The sequence below is a fragment of the Mytilus edulis genome, chromosome 3 (genome assembly GCF_963676685.1).
Source record: "Mytilus edulis chromosome 3, xbMytEdul2.2, whole genome shotgun sequence".
NCBI lineage: Eukaryota > Metazoa > Mollusca > Bivalvia > Mytilida > Mytilidae > Mytilus > Mytilus edulis.
The window spans coordinates 64,515,777-64,534,837 of record NC_092346.1 but is presented as its reverse complement, the minus strand read 5'-3'; the positions used below and the strand labels follow the sequence as shown (position 1 = coordinate 64,534,837).

Sequence of the window (19,061 nt, the reverse complement as noted above, 5' to 3'; positions counted from 1 at the left end):
ATTAGAATGATATACAAATGGTTGAAAAGTATATATACATGTAATCTGGGTTCCTGATGTAACTGTTATATAAAAATATTAATATAATATTTTATCATATGTTTAGTAGTAAATACAGTAGTTTTGCATATTTGATAAATAGCCTGCTGTTTAATCCATATCGCGCAACTTTGATGCGCACCCTTTATCGCATACCCTTTATCACACCCCTACTTTTTTTTTTTTTTTTTTAACATAACGTCAGTTTTTTTTGGTTTTTTTTGCTTAAGAAAATTTTTCCTCAAAATAGGTAAATTTTATGAATGACGTCATTGTTCAAGGTATGCGACGTCACGAACGTCAAGTTTTCATATTTTTTGGCACACTAAATGCAACTATAAAAAATACAAAACACATAGATAAATACAATAATAAACAAAATATTTTTAAAACAACAGCACGCAAATTGTAAGGCAACCCAGGTGCTTCGGATAAGTAATTGAGCAGTTCTGTTAAGGCCTTTTAAGCAAGACAAAAGTAGAACTGAAGGTAACCCAGTGCTATGGATCAGAAAACAGTTCATATTATATAATACTCTTCTGTTGAAATATATGATAAAGCGTATAATACATGGCAAAATCCGTATCACATGCCGTATCACCCTCGACCAATATCATCCCTCGGGCCTAAAGGCCCTTGGGCTGATATTGATGTCTCGGGATGATACGACATATGATACGGATTTTGCCATGTATTATTCTCTATGCTACTGACAATATTTTAGTTATACTGATGAGATTAAATTTCGTGTCGTTCATTCATCACCCACTCACGAACTTGTCTCAGAAAAAAATATATGTTTGTACATTAACCTCAGTTTCTGGTCTAGAGATGTGATTTAATTTCGGAGACAAGTGCTTGTGAACATCCACAAGAACTTGCGGTAATCTGATGTTCAGTACTTCAGTACTTTGATTGCAACGGGAACATTATTGTTTCTGACTTTTCGAATTGATTTGATAATGTATTTTGGAATTTCTTACAGTGTGCAACTTTTTGAACTTGAACATTAAGGGCATATATATATAAAAGAAGATGTGGTATGATTGCCAATGAGACAACTGTCCTCAAGAGACCAAAATGACACATACATTAACAACTATAGGTCACCGTACGGCCTTCAACAATGAGCAAAGCCCATACCGCATAGTCAGCTATAAAAGGACCCGATATGACAATGTAAAACAATTCAAACAAGAAAACTAACGGCCTTCTTTATGTAAAAAAAAAAAATGAACGAAAAATAGATTACTATATATAAATATATCACTTCTGTGGATTGATAAGTCTAATTTGGTAGGCCACTCTATAGAGAGCTCACGGTTGGCAGCAGTTTTTTCAGTCTTGTCTTATGGTCTTTGATAGTTTAGTGTCTCTGTGCATTTTTATCTTATAATAAGTTATATGTCTATAAACATATGTATTCAGCTACTTCTAATGGCTAGTATATTATCTCTGTATCCTTTATTTTTAGCTTTCAAGGTAATGCATGGATAAGTTCAATAGTTGGTGTGCGAGGAAGTGACTGGATACTACGAACTACTGCCAGTTTAGCCAAAAGAAATGATACAGGAAAGATAAATTCGTCTCCAAAATCAGTAATGCAACCTATTGTTAGACTGCAGCTTGGGTGCAATCACACAATTCCTGTTCCAGGTATTTAGTCAGTGGCGGATCCAGAACTTTTCTTAAGGGGGGCCCGCTGACTGACCTAGGGGGGGGGGGGGGCTCTCCAGTCATGCTTTAATGATTCCCAATATAATCAGCTAAATTTTTCCAACGAAAAGGGGGCCCCGGGCCCCCAGGGCCCCGCTGTATCCGCCTATGTTAGTTAAGAATTAATAAATTATATAAAAAAGATTTTGAACTGACGTTATGTATTTGAAATTTAATTGATAACTTGTGTTGTGAAAAAGTGAACAAAAAGATCACTTTTTCAATTAATCAGATTATGTTTTTGTCATCAACCTCATATGTAAGTAAGTAGGAATTTAAATTGTATGAACACACGCAGTGACAAATGATTGTTATTGTTTATAATATTTAATATTTTGTACACTGCAATACCGCATACTCCTTGCTATTGCTTTTTAAAACTGGCCGATCAATCGTTTAAAGGATATAAATTATGTATGCCTATTTAACTTCAGATGTATTAATGACTTTCAGAAGACATCCGATCTTTTTACTGACAATAATCAAACTGCTATTTCAGAAGGGAAGTGGGAATAAAGAAATGTGGTTTATTTATATGGAAAGTAAGGTAAATGAAATACAACATTGAGTTTTCAAAATGTTGTATGTTAATGAGAAAAAAAAGGTTATTACCGAGATAGGAAAATAAGAAAGAAAACTATGCCAGTTCCTAAATATGAATGGTCGGTACCTTATTATTAAAAATTCATAAATATCACAACTAGTTTTGACTCTTTTGAAAATCATCCCAGTAACAAAAAATATATTTATGCAGTTAGTGATCCTGACAAAGACGACGTCAGATGCAGATGGGCTATTTCGAATAAAGCAGAATGTGGAGGCATTTGTAACTCTTTCAAAGGTGCAGAAATGCATGAGGTAATATTCCATGTTGAAAAAAATCATTTGAGGCATTTATGTGAGTTATTTTACAAATGTATTATTTCAGATGCTAACCATGCATTAATTTGACATGTGAAAACCTTAATTGTTAAAAAGTTGAATCATGAACTAATAATATTATGATATACAGAAAATTAAGGAAAATATAAAGTTGGTTTAATGTCTTCCATCAAAATGCCCCCTTTTCTTGAAAAATGCTGTCTTCCCTCTTTCTTTCTTCGTGCATTTGTGGTCTTTATAATAATTTATGGAGTACGATAATCCTACTCAGACACAGAATTGAACCAATCAAATATTGAATTTGATGTTTCGAAAACACATTTTGTACTTTGAGTACTGATTAAAGTTTAATGACTGTCGCAGCAATTTCCTTTCAAGAAAAATCTGAAAGGAGACGCAAATCTTATGTATTCATCAACTGGGAATTATTTGGTCCATTTACAGTTTGGATGAAACAAAAAAAAGGAGTATAAACAATTTGGAGATATATCTTTCAGTAAAGTTGTCAACCGTCCTAGGGGTTATTTTTTTATGCCAGTCTTACTTAATTTTTGGTACTCAGTAAGAAGTGAAAATCAACAATTCGTGTAATTTACCAGTTCACACTATTTTTTTAAATTAAAATAATAAATGTTTCAATAAATGTGATCCACATAGTAACCACACTGATTGATATGGTGAGTGGATATAATTTATTTGATCGAACATAAAGTTAAAAGTAGAATGCCAACCCTTCTAGACCATATGTCTGTAATAAATCGTCGACAATTGGACACAATTGTTCCCCCCCCCCCAAAAAAAAAAAAAAAAAAAAAAAACACATCATACACACACTACAATTATTCGTTAATAAAACTCAAGCATTTTGATGCTGTAATTTACAGTTTGAATATGCTTATATTTCTTTTAAAAATATGAGTTGCACCTTTACCAAGATAGTTATATCTACAGTTTATGATCAAACTCAATAAAAACAATCCTAAATTGTATTTAAGTTATAAATTTAACAACACGTACCTTTATCTTGATGATGTTTTGTCGTTAAATCATCAAGAATTTTCGAAATTTACTGCAAGAATTTAACCAAAGTAACTTAATTTAAATCAATCAAAATGAACGAAAATAACTGTCTTTTCATAGATTAAGGTATTGTTTTAAATTGGAAACTCCACACTAAAATTTACGACAACGGGGAAGATTTTTAGTTCCTATTGTTAATTTTCCTTTTTAATGATGATATTCCTTTGGAACCATCTTATAGTATTTATATATTACAACTCGTTTCATATGTCCGTGTCTGTTGTAATTATCATTGTTATATACATATGCACGTTCATGGCTCTACAACTGTTGATACCTGTATCTTGTCATTGCACAAGATCATGTTTTTCCCTGACTGTTTACTATGTCCTTACAATAAATCCATTGGATGTAGATATGTACTGATTAAAACTTAAGTCACATAATTATGCATGATGTTGTCGATAATTTGTAATTGAAATTGAACTGGCTGTCAGTACCTGCAAGTACTCTCAGATCTGTACTTAGTGTGTTTTTATTGTTGGGACGTACAAACACATGGCCACGTTCACTCTGTGTTTTTCTTAGAAGTATTTCTATTTGTATCCATCTGATAAGTTAAGCCTTTTTCAACAGAGTTTTTATAGGTTGTTCGTATGGTGTACTGTTACATCACTGTCCCAGGGTAAAGAAGGGTTGAGCGCCAGCGATCATGTTCAACCCCGCCACATTCTGTATGTGCCTTAATAGTTTTACATTTTTCATTATTGTTTTTTTTTATAGCTGTCTATACCGTTTGGACTTTTCTCATTGTTGAATGCTGTATGGTGACATATATCCATTAATTTCTGTGTCATATGGTCTCTTGTGTTGTCTCCTTGGCAATCATACCCCATTTCCGGTTTAATTGGTTGGATTGTACGATTTAAAAAGACATTTTAGAATACTTAATAAAATTGAGAATGGAAATGGGGAATGTGTCAAAGCGACAACAACCCGATCATAGAGCAGACAACAGTCAAAGGCCACCAATGGGTCTTCAATGTAGAGAGAAATTCCAACACCCGGAGGCGTCCTTCAGCTGGTCTCTAAACAAATATGTATACTAGTTCAGTGATAATGAACGTCATACTAAACTCCGAATTATACACAAGAAACTAAAATTTAAAATCATACAAGACTAACAAAGGCAAGAGGCTACTGACTTGGGACAGGCGCAAAATTGCGGCTGGGTTAAACATGTTTTTTTGATATCTCAACCCTCTCCCTAAACCTCTAGCCAATATAGAAAAAAAAAGCACAACAATACGCACAGTAAAACTCAGTTTAAGAGAAGTCCGAGTTCGATGTCAGTAAATGCAAAAAAAAAAACCAGACTACTAGCAGTTACTGAAATCCAAGCTCAAAACCTCAATTACAGCTTTTACATTAATGCTAGCAAGACAAAACTTTGTTTGGCTTGCTTGCTTTGTTTGTATCAATGTTTGCTCAAGCATGGTAATTAAGATAGGCGGGGCTTCAGCTTGTATACATCATACTTAGATTTTATTGGACGTTATGTCTGAGGTTAAGGACACTTAATTTTAAAACATCACATGACAAATATTCTCACATGTTTTCTCACCTGTAAAAATACAATAATTTGTCAATGAAAGAAAAATATAAACTTTTTTCTTGTATGAGGCTGAGAAACTGGCCTTCAAAATTAATTGACCTAATATTGTTTTTATAACATATCAATCTATTAGTTCAGTCAGTTATTTATATGTCTGTCCTTCGATTATGTAACTCAAGAAAATATTCCAAAAAATGGGAAACAATTGTATCGAAAAGAAAAATCGAGTGCACCTTTTTTTATGGTAGGGTGTGTTTGAGATGAATATTTTGCCTTGAAAATGTACAAAACAAGAGTATTTGATACATAATCTCGCCTCAGACTCTATCATTTTATATAGCAAAGCTACAGGTTGACTTTATAACATAAAAAAAACCCACGGTACTAAAAGATGAACTATAGGGGTCAAGTGAAATACTTATCCAATGGATCACAAAATCAGAGTAGGTGTATTCGAATAGCTATTTTACTTAAAGTGCTTGACGACAGTCTTTAAGTTGGATCTTTGAAAAAAAATTGTCTTCCGTTTTTACGATTGTGAAAAAGAACTGGCGTAATAGGAAGATAATTTCGACGAAGTAGAATCCTGTCTGTATTGTATATTTAGGGAGCTACCATTTGATTTTTATGGGGGGGCTAGGATGAAAAATTTTGTCCTGCATTTTTTTTTAGCTGTAATCTCTGTCCTGCCTTTTTATTTTTCACTCTGTTCGGTCCTGCCTTTTTTTTTTTTTTAGTTTATCCTGACTTTTTTTACCTAAATTGTCGTCCTGACTTTTTTTTTTTGCAAGTCTCATCCTGCCTTTTTTTTTTTAGTCAAAACTCCTGTCCTGCCTATTTTTTCAAATTTCATCCTAGCCCCCCCCCCCATAAAAATCAAATGGTAGCTCCCTTACAGGTAAGGAAACATGTGAGAATATGTGTCATGTGATGTTTTAAAATTTAGTGTCCTTAACCTCCAACATAACGTCCAATAAAATTTAAGTATGATGCATACAAGCTGAAGCCCCGCCTATCTTAATTACCATGCTTGAGCAAACACTGATACAAACAAAGCAAGCAAGCCAAACAAAGTTTTGTCTTGCTAGCATTAATGTAAAAGCTGTAAACTGATTGAAAGTTTATGTCTTCATTACATTAATATCAGGCACAATCCCTTCTGTTAGGGGTTTAGTATAATACCATCATGAAATCAATGAGGATAACATAACCTGTGTCATGCCAACAACTGGTTTTAGAATAAATGTGTTTAATACCGATGCAAAGACCCTATAAGTGAATAAATATTAAAGCCAAAATATGCAATCTTTAAGGACCTGACAACAGTATCGTAACTGTATCTCTTCTTAATAAGTCTGTTTAAAGGTTTTGTTAGCTTTTGAGGTGAGTACTGACATTTTTGTGCTTTGTAAAGAATATTACCATAAAAGATTGGATGTGAAATACCCGAACGTATAAGATGTCTGCAAGTTGAGTTATATTTACGAATGATTTCCTTATACCGATGATACAATTTAGTAAATGTTTTGACTAGTTTGTGATATCAAAAACCCTGGTGTAATATTTTTTCAGTAATACATAAATTTCTCTCGCTAATATCTAATATCTAATTAAATACACACATGTCATTGATACCAGCCAAAAAGCTGGTAGATTGACAGTTACTCTGATGATTGGACTTGAATGTTTAAGGAAATTTATCGAGTGAAAAAAATATAGTTCTTCCTTTCTGGTTGAAGTTTAAGAGGAAAATTAAACAGACTCATTATCTAGGACTTCCTTTTTACAAATGATCGTTGAAGTGCATAGGACGATTGTTCGGTCCTATTGGTAAACATATTTTGTAAAGTGTTTAAAACAATATCAAAGTATCAGTTACATTGTAGCCATACTTGTATTTCAGCGAGAATGTACTATATCATATTCAGCAAAACACATTGGTTGGTACGGAGTTGCAGTTCAAATTGAAGATTTTAACTCAACCGAATCTCTGGAATCACTAAGTAGTGTCCCATTACAATTTTTAGTCGTGGTTTTCAGTTCAAATACAACGTGTGCCAGTAAGTCAACTTTTGTTGAACCAACGCGTGTAGATGGGTCTTGCATTGGAATACCATTTAATACTACATACTTTGATCAAATTGTTAGTAGGAGTAGTAGCCAAACAATCAGGTACGTCAATTAAAAAAATTTATGCATTCGATCTTTTCTGATTGCGTTTAAAATAAATTGAAAACAACACGTTTAATAATTTCTTGCGTCCGAAGCGCTTTTCTGGATTTACCTTCATCAGGAACGCTCAAAGCCAAACATTTGAAATACGAAGATGTATAAGTACCGAAGACCTATATGTCAAAAATACCTAAAAAAAATAGCCAAATTCATTTTAAGCCAACCTTGCCTGAGGGAGTTGAAACCTTAGTTTCTTAATAATTTCAAAATTTATAAATGGACAATTTTAGTAAAGTTTGTTAAATCATGTCAGTACCGAAGTACTGACTACTGAGCTGATGATACCCTCGGGGACTGATATTCCACCAGCAGAGGTATCGACCCAGTGATATAAAAAAACAACACGTTTAATATTTCTTGCGTCCGAAGCGCTTTTCTGATTTTACCTTCATCAGGAACGCTCAAAGTCAAACATTTGAAATTCGAAATATTCCTCCCGACTATTACAAAAGAATTTATTGTATTATCAATATTCTCTTTGGTATTCACATAGGGTTTAAAGAGAACTGCTTATTGCTGGCCCTAATATAAAAATGTTCTATCTAGAAAAACGTGTAAAGGGGTTGTCTTGATAAAGGTATCTAGAAAGAATGAAAATTTCTTTATTTGTACTGACTGTTGTGTATTAACACGTTTAAAATCCATCATAGCGTTTCGGAATAGAACACACCAAGAGTTCTATTCATTTTAAAATTACATGTTCTCGTCTTGATTAGGATATTACTATGGATGTTAAAAAGCCACCCACCCGTCCATCATTCTTTACTATATCATTTTTTATTTTATTTAACTGCGATATGAAGATATAATTTCACTAAGTTATTCATTGATTTCACGGTAATTGAATGTAAGAACAGAGTATATGTAATTAAATTCAATGCTATTTAAAAATGAAGATTGCCTGTACCAAGTAGGTATTATGACAGTCTGTTTTTCATTCGTTCTGTTGGTTGATAAATTCTACAATTAGATTTTGTCTTGTTTAATGGACTTTCGTATTTCTGAATTTGATTTGGATTTCGGTATTTTTGTTAATATCTTTTAAATTGTTAGAAATAAAGCCAATAAACCTTGTAAACATATCTAAAGTCTCCAAGGATAAAAATAACATTAACACATATTTGTTTGTCACGTTAAACAGTATCAGAGAGATTCAAACGTCTTCACCGCAAGGTATGATTAAATCTGGACTAGACATGTATGCCAATAGGGAATGGTATGTCAACATATCTTGGACACCAGTTATTGGGCAGGCTGGACCTAATATATTTTGTTATACTGCGTTAGATAGTAACGAGTAAGTTCATTAATGGATTTTTATATAATTTTGTAGATGCTATTCTTTGTATAATATACTTTTAAATAGCATAAATGTATATTTACCCATAAGTTTACGGGAAGATATGTAGTTTTATAGATGTAATAAGTACTAGATGCATGCTTTTTGTTTCTAATTTGTTTTTGGCTTTGAACTAGCTGTTAATTACTGCGAGTACTTGCAGATCTGTACTGAGAATCTTTTTGTTGGTGGGATGTACACACCACAAGTACCCGGCCGCGTCCACTATGTGATTTTGTTACATACATTTCTATTTGAATCCATTCCATGAGTTAAGGCGGAGTTCGTGTTGCTTAGTCTTTAGTTTTCTATGTTTTGTCTTCTGTACTTGTTTGTATGTTTGTCTTTTTATTTTCAATCTATGAGTTCGACTGTCCCTCTGGTATCTTTCGCCCCTCTTTAAAGCCTTTTCAACCGATTTTTATAGGTTGTTCTTATATTGTACTGTTACACCAATGTCCCAGCGATGGGGAGGGTTGGGATCCCACTAATATGTTCAACCCCAACCACATTCTGTATGTATCTGCCTGTCTTAGTCAGGATCTTGTAATTCAGTGGTTTCGTTTGTTGTTGTTTTACATACTTATTTTTTTTGTACATTAATTCGGCCGTTAGATTTCTCATTTGAATTGTTATACATTGGTCATGTTGGGGACTTTTATAACTGACAAAAAAAAAAATAGATAACCAAACGATCATAAGATATAAACAGTACATACAGTTTTGTTTCAGAAAATCACAGACTGTTTTTATTTTGAGAAAAACTAATCATAATTTGGAAGAGTTTTATGATATTATGTCAATTTAAAGAAAGAAAACAATCAGTGATTACTAAATAGTGCATTTTAATTGTCAGAGAAAGTATTAAACATATCATAAATTAGTTTTGGAAGATAATGAAGACTTAGGGTTTTGTTCAGAATCCAACAAAAATGTTATTTTATATTTTGGGGACTGTTGTATTGTACGCAATGTTTGCTGTCAATAAAAAGATGAAAGAAAAATAGCATTTTCTGCTTGTAATTTGGTACATCTTATTTGTATTTTGTTTACGTAAAAATCGTCAGTGGTGCTTGAATGCTTGAACAGCAGAAAAGCAAAAATAAAGATGAAGTTGAGGACCAATAAACACCGAAAATCTAAATGGTTTCTGCAAATATGATGTATGTTTTCTTTAAAAGGAGTTCAAAAACCTAAGTATTTAGAATAATACAACATTTAAATAAACGTTTCAGTAAATTTTCAGAAAAATACATATCAGTAATATACAATTTTAAGACACCAAAAAGGTGACTACCTGGCAGGTTATTTAGGACAAAAGTAGTTTACAGATGTTTGATTCTCATAAAAATTATCTTATCATATGCACTCATAAAAGGGAAAGACCTGGTTGTTCGACAAAGAATTGTTGGTTATTAAGCGACAGGAAATATTAAAATTACAAAGAAAAATGTTCATGACGAAATTTGCAACTACCACTTTTAAAAAGCTCCCTATAATGAGAAAATGAATTCGATCTTTCAACGAATATTGGGTACAAAAATGTAAAACGTGTTGAACTATTGCAAAGTGGTTAAAAATGTGATTAAATATTTTGCAGCAGATCGTTTGAATCTCTACGAATTCACATCTGGTTTACACCTATTGTTTAATGTGTTTCATTACAATATTTCTGAAGGTCATCTTTTTGTGAGGCAGACCCATTTGTGTTGGTTCTTGAGTCGTGTCTGACTAAAATGAGATGATAACTATGTTTAAATTCATCAATCCATTATCTCTATAGTAAAGCTAAACATTTTGGATAACTTAGTAGTAAAAATATAGATTATAATCCTATTCTTATACTTGGATAACCCCTGCTTGAATTGTGCCTATTTGTCATGAAAACGAATGATGCATACTTAAAGTGACAATAGTTTTGATTGTATAGACTGTAAACGGAATTGACAGTGTTCTCTCTTACAGTTTTTTTTTTATCTTATAATACCATTCTCATTCAAGAGGCGCATATCCAACATACAATGTCATTAAAAAAACTAACATTTTCACTTCGAGGAAAACCCATAGAAACTATCCGAGAATTACAGGACATACCTATTGTCTTGGCAGGAAATAATATGCGACGATTGAAGAAGCCTGTATAACAATTTCGATATAAAAAAGACTGGACAAAATAGAAAAAAATAAAGTAATGCACATAATAGTTATCAAAGGTACCAGGATTATAATATAAGCCAGACGCGCGTTTTGTCTACATAAAACTCATCAGTGACGCTCATTTCAAAATATTTTATAAAGCCAAACAAGTATAAAGTTGAAGGGCATTGAAGATCCAAAATTCCAAAAAAAATGTGCCAAATTAGGCTAAGGTAATCTATGCCTGGGATAAGATAACCCTTAGTTAGTTTTTCGAAAATTCAACGTTTTGTAAACAGGAAATTCATAAAAATTACCACATTATTGATATTCATGTCATAAGATGTTATTTAGAATACAGTAGTTTTTATATCTTAATTTGATTTTGTACTTTGCATTGTATCATCTTTCATCATAAATAATATTCAATAAAATTGCGAATGGAAATGGGATATCAATCAAAAAGATAACCAACCGACCAAAGAGAAAAAAAAGTATGATATTAACAGATTTTTTCAATGATTCTTTATCAAGAAGTACTTGCCAAATCTTAGTCGGGTGTAAAGTGTAGTAAATTGAGTTATACTTCTGTGAATACTCAGATCATATTTTCCCTCATAAATTCCAACCTAGTACTTTGACTTGTGTACAATTACTAATGCATACACATCAGTGTATCATTACTAATGAATAAACACGTGCGTACATTTTGATACTTGTGATTATACATTATGCGAAGGGAAAACTAATTTGTCTATATCAAACCACAAGTTATATTACTGTTTAAAGTGATCACACTTCATTATTCAGGATGTACCGATAGTTTTAATCCAATTCTGCCCATTATTTTCGTTTTTTTGTTTGTTAAAATCTTGACGAACAGCAACGTTACAGCTCTTTTCATTAAATATTCAAAACCATATAGCTATAAATTAGAAAAACGAGTACAAGTAAAAGTATATTTTTCAGACAATACAATTGCTTATTGCATATCGCACTTAAAATCTCTAGACAAACAACAAAACACATGGGATCCTAAATATCTTTACAACCGGAAAGGAACAGATAGAAACATTGTTACAGTTCAGAAAATGTGAAATGAATCTAATTGACGATAAGCAAGACATTTTGTTAATATTAAAGACATTTTTACATAAAAAGTAAACAATAATCAAAAATCTAACTGTAGAAAACTATAATTATAGGGCGAATTCTAACAAGATTTGTGTTAAACTGCTTGTTGGAGGTAAGTCAAAACATTTTAAAAACTTTACCTTTTCCCCTGTTTCTGGCCACTTTTATTTTAGGATTTTCAGCCGTAAACTATTCCATACGTATTATAATTCTGGTACAGATGAGCACATATTTGATGTGTAAACATGTTTAAATAAGGCGACGTTTGTTATGATCACTACAAAATTGTCGTACATTTCGAATGATTCACGCTCATATTGAAGCACCCGGTGAAGAAATAAAGAAAAGTTTGTCAAACATTATTATCGCACAGCATATTTATCAAATTCAAATGTCTTCCAAACAGTGGAACACAACCACTCGAATTTTATTTTGTTGTTTACAAAAGGGCATCGGTTTGTCACTTAACAACTAAGATTATATTCAAATTGCACAAACAAAACGCATGTAAATACGCAGATTAGTGTTTCATAACGGCCAATGAAACTATTTCATGTTGATAGAAGATGAAAACAAATGTACAATAGATAAAATCTCGAAAATGAGTTATTTGCAATTAAGGAAGAAATACCTTGATCACCATTGAAATATGATAATATGTTTGATAGGGAGATTTGTCGTTGTACCAGGTAACATAATGACCAGAAACAGAGTTGTTACAAAGGTTATTAAAAGACATTATGCATTGAATTTAGTATTCTCATTTTATATATCTCCCAAATCAAAATGGACGCCTCTTACAATGAGTTGTACCTCAGAGATATATTGATTCTTACATTGATACCAGTTGATTATCGGATTCATTCAATCGAGATACTAAGTAGTTAAATTATAAATTTTAAAGTCCAATCCCCGATTGGATAAATCCGATAATGCATGAGTAACTATGTAAGAATATGTTTCTCTAAAGATTGAAAATCAAATTTTCATTTTTTGTTAAAAGAAATTTCCTTCGAGTGCCTAACACACAAAGTTGTCAATTTCATTAACACTGTTGCCATATTTTGATTTATCCGGTGAGCTGTTTAACGTTATGACCCTTAAATTCACCCAATCATCTTCTGAGACACTGATCAACAACATCAGCTCACCTCACCTATCCTTTTCATGCCGGTCGGGATTTAAGGCAACCACAGGTTGATTCAATTTTGTTATACAATTGGTTTAGAAAGGTTTGTTTTTTATATTGCCATAGAATTAGAGAAGTACCAATATCTATACCCGATGTACCCTCGAAGGAAGTGACATTTATCAACGAATAAAACATCAAATTTTTAACCAACATTTGTATTTCCAAAGATAAATATAATTTCTAACTAGTTAAGACGTTTCTTGTTCAATTTATCGACGATACTAAACCAGAAACCATTAGAGAAATTATATGTCATGTGGATTTACGAATATCATTTTGTTTTGTTTATTTCAAAATTGTGTACATGTATACATATATAACTTACGACGCTTGAGAAATGGAGAATATACAATTCTAACATTAAAAGTAATATACGGGCCCGCGATGTTTTTTAAACAATGTATCAGTGTATGATGTATAGTGCTTTAATTATTGTAACAATGACTGATTTCGGAGCAATATATTTTATAATGCAATCAAAAACTGTGTTTTAAAGTTATTATTAAAGGTCTCTTTTGAATAAAACTATTTGTTATATTACTCTCTACTTGTATCTACCTGTATTATTAGAGAAAATAAAATGTTATATTGTGGCGCAAATAAATTTCTTGTGTTTAAAATCTCCAGGAATGTTCGACTCAAACAAATGAAGGGCAAAATCTATTAGTGCTTATATCTACACGAGACTCTAAAACCAAAACAAACAATCAGTGGATAGGTATAAAGTCATTACGTTTTGTATATGGAGTGTATACATACATAAGCTATATCTTTAAAATTATCTTTTGATTCCATCAGCTTGTTTTTGTTTTGTTGGTTTATTATGAACACCTTCTGGAATGAGCTGTACGGAGTACGGTGGTTATTCCCCGTGTAATATCAATTCATAGTGCTTGAAATAATAACATGCAATCAATATAACATGTCACTAATTTGATTTTCATGCATTTGCTACGATCTAACAGTACTACCAAATTATTTTTAGTGTCTCCACCAGATATAATTGATGTACAGCCTGTTGGTGATATATATCCAAACCATAACAAATGGACCATCATATTTGATAAACAGGTACTTGCATCTGTATTAAGTATAGTAGTTTATAACGAACGTGTGTGTACTGAATCTTGCCTGATATTATGAGTGCGTTATCCTACTTTCTCGACATATATGTTCCGTCAGATAAAGACTAAAACAAAATTGTTTTAAATGTAAAACATTAAAAAGTATTATTTTGATTGCTGAAAAGAGAACTCACGCATAGGGATACATCATTCACGTAGGAGAAGATTTTGAAAACCGTAAACCAGTCTTTCACTTATGTCCTTTGACATCATCACCCACAAGAATTGCGAAAGTGATCTTTCTTGATATTAAATGAACAATGGAAACAAAATCTGAAGACTTACTACACGTAACAATTTTGGGCTACTCCAATTTATTTCAAAATTAATCCTTACAATTAAGCAGCAATATCATAACTTGATTTTTTAAATACATCACACACTACTATTTCTCGTATCTTATTGAAAGAACGATTACATTATTTCAATGAATAGTATGTTTTCTACAAAAATGAAAATTCCTTAAATAAAATTCTTGTTAAAGGCAGCGAGTAAGTGCAGTCTGTGAAATTAAATTATGATTTGTGAAAAAATACAATAATTTATACAACAAATATATCATAGACACTATCTTCAAACTGCTTCAGGTACATTGTGCCTCTCTTTTCAATGAGGGATACTTCCCAACCAAGAAGATAAGCTTCTCTATCAGATTTTTTTCTTCTGGAAATTAACTCAGATAGACGTTTTCAAACTAAGACATATGCCGAATGTACCGATTAAAGTACCTTTTTCACCTAAACATATCATATCTCAGGAATAACATACCTTCTGCCGATTTCACATATCTCCTTTGATACGTTATATAAACAGTGGTTTGCATCCAACGCATTAAACTAAGTTTTATGTTGACGAAGTGATTAATTCCGCTCTATGAAAATGAAATGGTCACCATTCGAATTGATTGACCAATATCTGTTCCGCAACCCTTGGTTAAACTATGAAGTAAATATCACTTAAAAAATAGAATTCTGGGCAATATTCATAATAAACGTAAAATGTTTACGACAACTAAATGTTTGTAGTGTAGAATTTTGTTTCATCGATTAGATTAAAAACCTAATAACCATTTTTATTCCATTTATATCATTGACCCATTTCAAACCAATTTTTAGTTTGAACGACCGAATAGAACAACATTTATATACTTCAAAGAGCGTGACACTGATGCTGTGGTTCACAAAGTTGACATTTCAACGAGCAGAAATGCTCAATTCCCACAAGGTGCCATTAGAAAGACTCTTACAGTACAGACCAACTTTGTGTTCAAAGAAAAGAACCATTACTACGTGAACTTAGACCCAGGTATTTGAATTATATTAAACTTATAACTATTTTCTTGTTTAAAAAATAAAATTACAGCCTTGAAAGTGTCAATAATATCAGTTTAGCTGAATGATAAAGGCATCAAATATAAAAATTCAACAATCAAAAAGGAGGAGCAAGACTTTTGTTTTACAGTTTGTGATATTTGATGGTTTTCTCTTATTTGAACTTTCTGAGACAAAAACTAAAGTATGAATATTTGCAAGAGATAAAAAGAAACAAAAGGGGATACAAAACTCTAAAAAGCGATAGACAACACAGAAGTTAAATAAAAGACAAGCAATAGTCCAATAAAATGCTTAGGAAAACAGAAAATTAGGCAACACGAAAAGTTTAAGACTTTTTGTTAGTCCCCTGTGTTTAATTCATAGTGTATCCGTCACGATTACTGGAATTGTGGGTTCGATTCACAGTCGCGTCATACCAAAGTCTTAAAAATAGTTATTTGCTATTTCTCCACTACTCACTTAGAAAAGGACAATAATTTTGATTTTATTTTCTCTCTAATAAAATTAACGGTACCAATTTTCTTGCACCAGATTCGCATTTCGACAATACATGTCTCTTCAGTGATGCTCGTGGCCAAAGTATTTGAAATCCAAAGCTTATATAAAAGATGAAGAGCTATAATCTAACCTGGACCATAATGTGGCGGACAAAATCTTGTCTTCGAACATCAAAATACATTGCTGCTACTAAAATATACCCATCCTACTGAACTGTTAGAAAACTAATCATGGGTTTGCAATCGATGGTAATTTAATTTATATTCTTTTCAGGTGCTGGTCGAGGAAAGACAGACTATTGTAAAGTTGAATCACCACCAATTCGCAGCCACACATTTTGGTCTTTTAGAATAAGTAATTACCTATCTATATGTCATTCATTTTCCATTTTTTTTTCAAGTCTGCAATATTTTTGCCGAAGCGAGGCATATCTATATAGCAATCCTACATTCTGGCGTTGTTGGCGCCAGGGTCTACGGCAAAAGTTTTTTTTCACACATCCGCAACATTGTCAAACCTTAATGGAACAAAATGAATATTGGACAGTAGCGTTTTCTGATCAAAAGACAATAACGTGGCTTATTTTTCTTTCTTGATGAGCATAAAGAAACATTCTTAGGTTAATGTGTTTTAGACATAAATATCTTTCTCAACCCTTTCTTGAATTTAATGAAACATTGACGGGAACATTTTTATATTACCAAAAACAGTATCCTGAGATTTAGATTTTTTTTTTTTAGATATCTCTTTTTCTACTTATAAAAGGACTTACACTGTAAATATCGCTTACCGTTAATGTGTTATGTTTTTCGACATGAAGAATTTTTTCAAACTTTTACGAATATTTTCCTGAGGCATTTTTATGATTAAGACATAATGTCTGAATAAAAAATTTGAAGTATACATTTTTTCATTTTTCCATAAAGTTTTAAATTACTTATTTATTTTTTCCGTTTTTCGAATGAAGTACTTTGTCAAACTTTCACGAATATTTTGCAGTAGCATTTTTATAATTAAGAAATAATGTCTGAATAAAAGTTTTGAAGAATAGATTTTTCAATTTTCCATGATTTAATTACTTATTTATTTTTTCAGTTAACAAATACAAACAGTATTTGTATTAACTTTTATAGGCACAATAACGTTAGATCTAGCTAGCTAAGATAGTTACAGAAAACAAAATTATTTGACAATAATGTTATATTTCGCAATAAAAGGGGTAAAGGGGTCACTATATGAAACCCTCACTACGTGATTAATCCATTCTTATTGTTTTTCCTTTGTATTATAGTTGCATGCATTCTCTATGTTAAACTATCAACAAAATTGTAAACAAAAATTGGGGCTTATTTTATGAAATAGCATGGTATAAAATAAAAGATAAACAAAACAAATTCACGAATACAAATCAGAAATTAGAAAATATTAGGATCGAGATCAAGTTCAATAGGACTCCAAAGAAATATCATGTTCGGTGTACGCAAGTCTTAAAAAAGGAACACCTCAGATTTGAAATCACAATTATCTTTAATCATAAACAGTAAGTGATTTAAACAGCTGGATTTTGCCAACTGTGCCTTATGGTTTTGACACAGCATAATCCAAGATGTATCTTTATTTTACCAGGAGATGTAACAAAACCAGAACTAACTTTTAAATCGGGACCAACAGCAACAAATGGTAGTATAACTATATCATGGACATTTAACGAGCCTGTAACATCAAGTTGCACCATAGTAAAACCAGACGGGACAGAGAAGTCGAACTGCAACAACTCCTGGTACGGAGACAGTTTGAAAGAGGGGTTCTATACGTTATTTATATTCGGGAAAGATTTAGAGGATAACCAAGCAGACGTTGGAAGATACAGATTTCAAATAGGTAAAAACGTTAAAAATTTAATGTTCACACGATCTTTGAAATTCGGTTTAAATTGTGTTATTTATGCTTCTGTATTGAATGCAATGATGACGTAAAACATTTTCATTTAAAAAATGAAAGATTTTGGCCTATGATTTTTCCTAATGTCAATCTCGCAATTTATGGTTTGATGTTATTTAGCCATATGTGGAACACCTTTTTTAATTTTTCGCGGTTATTAAATTTTGAATCTTAATGTTTCCTTTAAGCAAAATAATTTTTAACCTCAGAGGTAAAATATATTTCAATTATATATAACGGTTTATTTGTACAATTTATTATCAAGTACCGAAAAATTTGTAGTGGCATAATACTAGTATTATAAAACTAAAAACCATAAGTAAGTATTTTCTACGATGGAAAAGGAAATTGAAAATCCTGGTACCTTATAAGTATCAAGTGTTATACGCATATATATGTTTATTTCATAGTGGCTACACTTATTGTGTAATAGCCATAATCGTATAATGTATGACATTGAGAATGGAAGTACGGAATGTGTCAAAATGACAACAACCTGACCATAGAACAGTGCCCTGTGTCTTCAATGCATGCTATAGCTGACCCCTTAACAAAAGTGTAAGGTTTAGTTTTTACAACTCTATGATTTTAATGTTTGATTCATATTTTTTTTCTTGTATCGTTGTATTCTACTTTTTAAATTGCTAAATATTTATACTTAAGAACGTTTAAAATGTCGAATACAAACTTCAATAAGGAAAAAACCCAAAAATAACAATATGGTCAATTCTCTTTCTTAAATCTTTATACTCATAAAATAACGTTGAAACGCGTTTTATGTTGAGACATGATGCCGACTGTGATAAAAAAAGAATCTTGTTAATGTAAAATAAGATAGTCACTCATCTTTCTATTCTTA

General features: G+C 31.7%; 1 protein-coding gene across 1 annotated transcript; it reads left to right on the top strand.

The window, feature by feature from the left end:
- The first annotated feature begins 1,074 nt into the window (after window positions 1–1,074).
- Window positions 1,075–17,385, top strand: LOC139515375 (uncharacterized). The gene is made up of 10 exons (XM_071304943.1): window positions 1,075–1,079; window positions 1,514–1,695; window positions 2,510–2,613; window positions 7,176–7,444; window positions 8,646–8,801; window positions 12,185–12,225; window positions 14,291–14,376; window positions 15,545–15,734; window positions 16,535–16,615; window positions 17,357–17,385. The coding sequence occupies exons 1-10, from the start codon at window positions 1,075–1,077 to the stop codon at window positions 17,383–17,385; spliced, it is 1,143 nt and encodes a 380-aa protein (XP_071161044.1).
- Window positions 17,386–19,061: the final 1,676 nt, after the last annotated feature.

What these genes read in the sequence shown, in the direction of transcription:
- LOC139515375 (XM_071304943.1), top strand. An exon ending in ACTGCGTTAGATAGTAACGA is followed by an intron (nt 8,802 to 12,184) that starts GTAAGTTCATTA and finishes CTATAATTATAG; the next exon opens with GGCGAATTCTAACAAGATTT. An exon ending in TGTTAAACTGCTTGTTGGAG is followed by an intron (nt 12,226 to 14,290) that starts GTAAGTCAAAAC and finishes AATTATTTTTAG; the next exon opens with TGTCTCCACCAGATATAATT.